General features: G+C 47.9%; 1 protein-coding gene across 1 annotated transcript in view; it reads right to left on the bottom strand.

Annotated features, from left to right (window-relative positions):
- Positions 1–1,341: 1,341 nt before the first annotated feature.
- EPS8L1 (EPS8 like 1) overlaps positions 1,342–9,028 on the bottom strand; it is a 32,517-nt gene continuing 24,830 nt past the window's right edge. The window contains exons 16-21 of the mRNA XM_056863648.1: positions 8,055–8,148; positions 6,805–6,975; positions 5,839–5,938; positions 4,088–4,262; positions 2,584–2,716; positions 1,342–1,410 (exon numbers count right to left, since the gene is read on the bottom strand). Of these exons, the coding sequence (XP_056719626.1) occupies positions 1,342–1,410; positions 2,584–2,716; positions 4,088–4,262; positions 5,839–5,938; positions 6,805–6,975; positions 8,055–8,148 (742 nt within the window). The remainder of the gene's footprint in view (positions 1,411–2,583; positions 2,717–4,087; positions 4,263–5,838; positions 5,939–6,804; positions 6,976–8,054; positions 8,149–9,028) is intronic.

Here is a 9,028-nt window from a genome sequence, read left to right as displayed (position 1 = left end):
GCAATGTCCTGGTTTGCTTCAAATAGCGCCTGCCGCCTGGTGGTCACAGATGGTACTGCTGGATAGTAGTCAACAGCTTTACACCAATCTCCCATGCAGTTTATTCCTGAGATGGAAGAGTTTGGCGTACGAACTTTCACTGGTGCCTGTGTTTATTTTTTCGCAATGAAAAGTAATTGCAGAAAAGCAAGGTGCAGAGATTACCTTGCTTTGCAATATAATTAGAAGCGACTATCCGATGCTGATGGGAAAAGGAGATGGAACCATGATTTGAAAACATTATGACCTTGAGCAAATACCTATGTGCAAAAACTATTTCTATGCAGATTTACAACTACAAAATCCATGATGCAGTGCAACATATACAACAATTGCCAGGACCTACAGTTAAGTGAAGATCTGAGAAAGCAGTGAAGAGTGGCTGAGTGGCAGAGCATGTTCTGGGGATCTCAAGTTCAATCCCCGGCATCTCCAGCTAAAGGATATCAAGTAGATGTTGAGAATGCTCTCTCTCTCTCTCTCTCTCAGGGAGGGCATGTGGCTCAGTGGCAGAGCATCTGCTTGGCATAAAGAAGGTCCCAGGTTCAGTCCTCAGTATCTCCAGTTAGAGAATAAGGTAGTCGATGATGGAAAGACCTCTGCCTGAGCTACTGCCAGTCTGAGTAGACAATACTGACCTTGATGGGCCAACATTCTGATTCAGTGTAAGGCAGCTTCATGCGTTCTCTCTCTCTGATGCTCAGGACAGCCACTGCCGGACTAAATGATACTGGGCTATAAGGACCAATGGTCTGAGTTCGTAATAGGCGACTCATATGTGTAAATATGAATGTAACAATGGGAATGCACTCAGCTGGAAAAAAATTCGATTTGGGCCAACAGATTTTCCACGGATATCTGTTGGTTGTGGCACAGAAAGCTGAACCAACGATGGTAACAAACTTGTGGGTTTCATATTTTGCCTGTTTGGAATGGCACAAACATTATTTAATTCTGCAGAAGGAGAAAATAAATACAGTATGAATAGCTTCAATTTTTAAAGAGGCGGCGGATGCAATCGTTCCATTTTTTTTTCCACTAGGAAGTGCGAGGGAGTCACAAAATTGCTCCATGGTGGAAATTTCGAAAAGGAACACCGGGTTATAATTTGGAGAGAGCGTGATCCCCTTCAAGAAAATAAGAAACAAATGTGGACTCAACGAAAAATATTTGGCTTAATTAAATGGATGTTGGTGGATGTGGAGTGAGAAACTGGAGGGGGTAGCAACTTCTGAGAATGCAGTTCCCCATTTTTCCTACAGAGGGAACTCTCACACTGGAACACGGGAAGTCTCTATCCAGTCAAACGCCTTCTACTTTCCTTTTCTGCTTCTCCATCACTGCCTCCAGCTCTGATATTTTCCCAGAATCCTAGAAGGAAAAAGAAAGAAAAAAACCACAATGAAAACTGCCCTTCTTGCAAGAATTACGCCTTCCACACCCCTGTCGCTCTGTAACAGACGCTCTATAAGTGACTTTACTACACTTAAATGCTGAAACAGCTGCACTGGCTCCAGTTGGAGTATCGGATCAGGTTCCATGTGCTGGTTTTGTCCTTTAAAGCCGTACACGGTCTGGGACCTTTGTACCTATGGGACCGCCTAGAATCATAGAGTTGGAAGGGACCATCAGGTTCATCTAGTCCGACCCCCTGCACAATGCAGGAAATTCAAACTACCTCCCACACACACCCCCAGTGACCCCTACTCCATGCCCAGAAGATACCTCTCCTGGTATGCCCCCCAGCGAGCTTAATGCTTTATGAATGATAACCTACTGGTGGTCCCCTGCCCAAGGAGTGTGCGGCTGCCCTCAACAGAGGCCAGGGCTTTTTCAGCCCCAGCCTGGTGGAATACTCTTCCTAGTAACATCAGGGCCCTGTGGGACCTTAAAGAGTTCCGCAGGGCCTGCAAAACAGAACTATTCCACCAGGCCCACAACTAGGGTTGCCAACGTCCAGGTACTAGTTGGAGATCTCCTGCTATTGCAACTGATATCCAGCCGACAGAGATCAGTTCACCTGGAGAAAATGGCAGCTTTGGCCATTGGACTCTATGGCCTTGAAGACCCTCCTGTCCCAAACCCTGCCCTCCTCAGGCTCCACCCCCAAAATCAAAGGCCTGCTGGGCCCAAGCCCCACTTGGCCCTGCCCTCTTTCTAAAAACACTTGGCAGGCTCCAGGAAAGGTGTTGGTTAGGGTTGCCAGCCTCCAGGTACTAGCTGCAGATCTCCTGCTATTACAACGAATCTCCAGCCGACAGAGATCAGTTCACCTGGAGAAAATGGCCGCTTTGGCAATTGGACACTATGGCATTGAAGTCCCTCCCCTCCTCAAACCCTGCCCTCCTCAGGCTCTGCCCCAAAAACCTCCCGCTGGTGGTGAAGAGGGACCTGGCAACCCTAGTGCTGGTGGATGCCATGGCGCCCATAGGCACCCCGTTGACCCCTGCTCTAGACTCTTTCCTTCCCAGAGAGGTTTTGACAAGCTACGTCTCCAACATCACCCCTTCCATCCTGTCAGGAGAGACTTGAGAGTTGCTCTACCTCCAACAGAGCTCTCTGGACTGTAACCTGGCTGTAGACCCGAGCTCCTTCCTCTGGGCTGACGGCCTTGAATTCTTCCTTTTGCAAGGAGAAGAGCTGAGCTCCATTCAGAACGCCCAAAGCACTCACAGTCCTGGGAGAGGAAAACAAGGTGGAAGGGGAGAGAGTCACACAAGGAGAAAGTCCCCTGACACTCATACAAATAGAAACATGGAAGAGCAAAAAAACACTTGACTTGCATGTACAGAGGCTGAGAATTGTATGGACGAAAAGCAAAATGTTTGTATCAGCAGCCAGAATCTGCACCAAGCAAAGGTGGCATCTCTAGAACCCCCAAAACTAGCATTGGCCAATGAGAAAGCAGGGAGGCACCAGCGGTAGCCAACCAGGAAAATATAATGTGGGCAGGTGTATTTCTCCAAGCCTCATATTTGGCTTGAGTGTACCTTACTCAATAAGATTTGTAACGAAACTATCGGACCGTTGCTAGAAAGGTTTCCTGGAAGATCTAACAAAATTTAACTTGAATATCTTCTGTCAGATAAGAACCACCAAATGACACGATCGGTTGCCCGGTTTTGCACCCAGCTTTGTAATCACAGAAAAATTGAGAAGGGCCTTTAATCCTGAAGAGTGGCAGAGATTTTAGTTCCTGAAATGACTTAATCCTGAGTTATTTGCCCAGGAGAATGTCGAAGTGTTAAATTGCTGACAGATATGTGCAGTTTTAGCTGGTATCTATTAGGACTATCCTGTGTTTATCAAGATCATTTGTATCTAAATTTTATTCTTTCTGTAATTAATGTTTCCTTTATATACCTACTAGGAGCCCTGTGGCGCAGAGTGGTAAGCTGCAGTACTGCAGTCCAAGCTCTGCTCATGACCTGAGTTCGATCCCAACGGAAGTTGGTTTCAGGTAGCCGGCTCAAGGTTGACTCAGCCTTCCATCCTTCCGAGGTCAGTCAAATGAGTACCCAGTTTGCTGGGGGTAAAAGGAAGATGACTGGGGAAGGCACTGGCAAGCCACCCCGTAAAACAAAAGTCTGCCTAGTAAACGTTGGGATGTGACGTCATCCCATGGGTCAGGAATGACCCGGTGCTTGCACAGGGGACCTTTACCTTTTACCTTTTTATATACCTACTGGTCATGGATTGTAATAATAAAGAACTGAACATATTTGGCTAGCCTCAATATTGGAAAAGTACCCATAGCTGGCAACTGAGAAATGGAAAAAATAGAAGCTACAAAGTAGGAAAGTTGAAGATGCCTTGTGTGGTGAACAATCAGAAGGTCACTCAAGAGTGGTTAGCTCCCTGTGAATTAGGAAAACTGGGCAGGACAAGTTGGCGTGTGTAGGCCTCGCAACTGGCTAATATCCAAAAAGACCCAACGGCACCAACAAGAAATAAAAAAGCGGCAAATCCAGAAAGGTAGGTAAAGGAATGTGCTCAGACCATAAAGTCAACTCAAAACGATTTCCAAAAGCATGCAATGTCAACTCACAATGGGCTGAATCCTTTGGCCTCTAGCCAGGCTTGAACCTGGGCCGGGTTGGAGTCATATTCTAAAGGCATGGTGGTGTCTGGAGCACGCTGGATGTGAAGAGTTTTGCTACGGCCGCCGGATGTCCCGTTAGCCAGTCTTAGGGCAAGCTCCTCGTTGACGTTGCTGAACCGCTCTGTCAAGGCAGGAAGGGATGTCACACACAGTTTCAGGAACTTGATTTTAAACATTTGTATATAGTTAGGTAGAGCCCCGTGGCGCAGAGTGGTAAGCTGCAGTCCTGCAGTCCAAGCTCTGCTCACAACCTGAGTTCGATCCCGACAGAAGTCGGTTTCAGGTAGCAAGCTCAAGGTGGACTCAGCCTTCCATCCTTGCGAGGTCGGTCAAATGAGGACCCTGCTTGCTGGGGGTAGACAACTGGAGAAGGCACTGGCAAACCACCCCATAAACATAGTCTGCCTAGTAAACGTTGGGATGTGACGTTACCCCATGGGTCAGGAATGACCCACTGCTTGCACAGGGGACTACCTTTACCTTTTATATAGTTTGGTAGATGAGTTTATGACCCAGTCTGCAATACAACAAGCCTCCAACGGTTTTATGTGTTGCAAAATGGGGGCCGCACCCGCCTTTGGAAAACATGAAGGAGGACAGTTATAAAATAGCCTTCAGTGGCAGTCAGCCAGGGGAGAAGAGATGTTTGTGAAGAGTCTATCTGTGAAGCCAGAGAGAGTTCTGGAGGCCTAAGGGCCTGGGGGGAATAATTGGTCAGGAGACAGGGCTCATGGTAACTGTCATCCCTCTATGACAAAATAATAGCTTCTGTTATTTTCACAAATCAGGCCACTGCTGTCTCTGAGAAATAGCCTGCCTGGCTGATCTGTGGGAGTAAGCCACAAAGCTAGAGAGTGCAAAGCCACCAACATGTTCAGCCGTTCTGAACACACAAATAAGCATCTCACAAAATGACCAAGTGCTTTTTTCGAGCGCCTCTATAGGCAGGAGGGTTGCCAGGTCCCTCTTGGCCACCGGCGGGAGATCAGCTGTAATGGCAGGAGATCTCCAGCTAGGACCTAAAGGTTGGCAACCCTAATAGGCAGGGTTGCCAACTCCGGCTGGTCAAATTCCTGGAAATTTGGGTGTGGTGCCTGGGAGGGTGGAGTTTGGGGAGGGAACTCAGGAAGGATGTAATTCTGTACAGATCAGTTCCATTTCCTTCAGAAGAACTGATCTGTGTGATCTGGAGGTCAGTTGTAATTCTGGGAGAACTCCAAGCCCCGCCTGGAGGTTGGCAACTACCCCATCTGTAGGGAAGTGTGGCCATTTTCTGTTAGAGATATGGATTCTTCACTGACTCCTTCACAGTTAAGTCAGCCTTCACCTTTGGCTCGGCCAGAAGCCAACCGCTTTCCCTTGTCCCCTAAACAAGCCAATGGGAAAAGCTAAGAAGCCACTCTGTGTTGGGGTCCCCTCTCCATAGTGCCAACCTCCAGGCACTAGCCGGAGATCTCCTGCTATTACAACTGATCTCCAGCCGACATGGATCAGTTCCCCTGGAGCAAATGGCCACTTGGGCAATTGGACTCTATGGCATTGAAGTCCCTCCCCTCACCAAACCCTGCCCTCCTCGGGCTCCGCCCCCCAAATCTCCAGGTATTTCCCAACCCGGAGCTCGCAACTCTACCGCTCCAGAAAAACAACGAGAAAAAAAGAGATTACCCTCCCCAGATCCTCAGGGAGGGAATTCTCACCTCGATCATTCAGGTCCATGTTCAGCCCTTCCGCACTAGCCCAGCGCCTGCCGTTTTGGTGCGGAACCCGGCTCTTTGGCGGTGGCTGAGGTGGAGTTTTCTAAGCAGAGGAAAGGAAGCCGAGTCAACTCTACGTGGCCTTTTATGCATGGCTGTTTCCCTCGTGGTCACCCCTCCCATGACTTTGGGTCTTTGGGTTGATTACGCGTGCTGTTTCCGACCGTCACAGGTCGCCTCGCTCTCCCCATGCGTTCCCGCGCGTTTTGAGGGACCTGTTTTATCTCGAGTTTGAAAACATGGGTCAAAACGCGGTGACCTCTGACGGTCGGGAACAGCACGCAAAATCAACACAGAGACCCGAATTCGTCAGAGGGATGACGGCGAGGGAAACAGCCGTGCATAAAAGGCCCATGATACCAGCTCACTACGCACACCATTCAGAGTTATTGGGCATGGGGGAGGGCAGAATTAAAGAAATGTAATAAATAGGATTAAGTTCATGATCCTATTGCTATCTCTTGTGAACAGTGAATTATGGGGAGGAGCTGTGGCTCAGCGGTACAGCATGTGCTTGGCATGCAGAAGGTCCCAGGTTCAATCCCCGGCATCTCCAGCTAAAGGGACTAGGGAGTAGGTGATGTGAAAAGACCTCTGCCTGAGACCCTGGAGAGCTGCTGCCGGTCTGAGTAGACAATAATGACTTTGATGGACCAAGGGTCTGATTCAGTATAAGGCAGCTTCATGTGTTCATGTATTGTGAGAAATGCTTCCTTCTATTAGTCCTGAGCTTGCTGTCAGTTGAGTTCACTCGGTGAGCCTGGATTCTAGAACTGGGGCAGTTTTTACAAAGCTCTCTCTATCCACTTTCTCCACACCAAGCATAATTTTTTATCATGCTCTACCAGGTTCCCCTGTGCCTTTTCCCCTAAACTAAAAGGGGCACCTGCTTGCTACCATCCACCATACCGGTGCTTGTGTTCTTGCAGAGTTGGTTCCATTGAATTGGACAGTTCTGTTGTGGTTCTGGGGGTCGGCACCATCTCCAGGCAGAACGGGACTAACAATATTGTAAGGCACGTAGCCGATCTGACCGTAACTGTTCTCAACCTTCCACCACTTCTTGCTGTCGTCCAGGACCTAAACAACAAAAAAAACCGGAATAACCCCCAGCTAAGCCAACATGATGAGCCCCGTGGCGCACAGTGATAAGCTGCAGTACTGCAGCAAGCTCTGCTCATGACCTGAGTTCGATCCCGACAGAAGTCGGTTGCAGGTAGCCAGCTCAAGGTTGATTCAGCCTTCCATCCTTCCGAGGTGGGAAAACTGAGTACCCAGCTTGCTGGGGGTAAATGGAAGATGACTGGGGAAGGCACTGGCAAACCACCCCGTAAAACAAAAGTCTGCCTAGTAAACGTCGGGATGTGACGTCACCCCATGAGTCAGGAATGACCCGGTGCTTGCACAGGGGACCTTTACTTTTTTAAAGCCAACATGAATATTCCACCAAATTGTCACATTCCTATGCATCAAGGGAAGAGTCCCAAACCCAAAATACAAATAATTCCTGAAAGTACTAGCATGATTTTTTTAAAACTAGCCTGCCAATCCATGCCCAACCATATTGTAATTTTTAGCACGTGGCTTACAAGGGGGAGGGAAAGAGGAAGAAAAAGTCCACTGTCCAATTTACAAAAGGTTCCCAGCTTAGTCGCCTAGAGACAAATTTTGTCTTCATGCAGGTGACCAAGCCAGAAGAAGAAGAGTTGGTTTTTATATACCGACTTTCTCTGCCACTTAAGGAAGACTCAAATTGGCTTACAATCCCCCTCCCTTCCCCTCCTCACAACAGACACCCTGTGAGGTAGGTGGGGCTGAGAGAGCGTGACTAGCCCAAGGTCACCCAGCTGGCTTCATGTGGAGGAGTGGGGAAACAAATCCAGTTCACCAGATTAGCCTCCACCGCTCATGTGGAAGAGTGGGGAATCAAACCCGGTTCTCCAGATCAGAGTCCACCACCGCTCTTAACCACTACACCACGCTGGCTCTCCACTGTCTACTTACAAGCCCATCCTAATTTAGCACATTCTTTACGGTTCTGAAGGTGAGAACCTTCTCTTTAGTACCGCCCACGCTGCAAGTTGTCTCTCCACCTGTACCCCTCTCTCCCAGATTGGAGGGGTTTGTCTCCAAGCAGCGTCTGGGTTAGGCCAACTCACCTCCAGCACCTCTCCTTGAAGGACTGACAGTTCGTTGCTGTTTCTGGCTACGAAGTCGTAGGTGCAGCTGACTCTTTTGATTTCGTGTTCGTGCCTGTGGGGAAGGAAGAGAGCGCAAAGCAGTTTACATGCTAGGAGGCCCAGGAGTTGAGCATTCATTTTAGAAAATGATGGCTGGTTTGCATTTGTGAAGGTGTTCTTTTATATTGTATTTCATCTGTAAGCCGCCTGGCATATTCTGTGAATAGAAAAGGGTCCTAGAATCTCTCCAGAGACATGAATCAATCCCATGAAGTATATAGTTAGTTAGGACTGCATCTAGAAACCAGGACTTTGGGGTTCAATCCTGAAATTTAGGAGTTAAGGCTGTACGTAAACTAAAACATATAATTCCCTCTAAATTATCATAATTCCTTCAAACAGTAAACTTGGTGGCTGCGCGCACCTACAGACAAGGTAGAAAAAGAAGAGTTGGTTTTTAATATGACGACTTTCTCTATCACTTAAGGAAGAATCAAACTGGCTTACAATCACCTTCCCTTCTTCTCCCCACCACAGACACTCTGAGAAGTAGGTGGAGCTGAGAGAGTGTGACTAGCCCAAGGTCCCCCAGCTGGCTTCATGTGTAGGAATGGGGAAACAAATCCAAATCGTGTGTAGGAGAGGAGAAACAAATCCAGTTCACCAGATTAGCGTCCGCCGCTCATGTGGAGGAGCGGGGAATCAAACCCAATTCTCCAGATCAGACTCCACCGCTTCCAAACCACCACTCTTAGCCACTATAGCACGTTGGCTCTCCATGTTGGTTTTGGTAATGTGCAAAATCTTTTAAATTAAATTCACTTGATCAGTCAGGGGGAAAGTCAGTTGGTAAATCAATTAAAAATTCTTTCATCCACCAGGAGCCCAAGTTTTAGATGATTTTAAAAAACCGAATAAAAGTTAAATTTGTGTAATTCCACAAGAGCACCTAT

Source organism: Euleptes europaea, chromosome 18 (assembly GCF_029931775.1).
Source record: "Euleptes europaea isolate rEulEur1 chromosome 18, rEulEur1.hap1, whole genome shotgun sequence".
Taxonomy (NCBI): Eukaryota; Metazoa; Chordata; class Lepidosauria; order Squamata; family Sphaerodactylidae; genus Euleptes; species Euleptes europaea.
The sequence above is the reverse complement of the archived record's forward strand: the minus strand, read 5'-3'. Positions and strand labels throughout refer to the sequence as shown.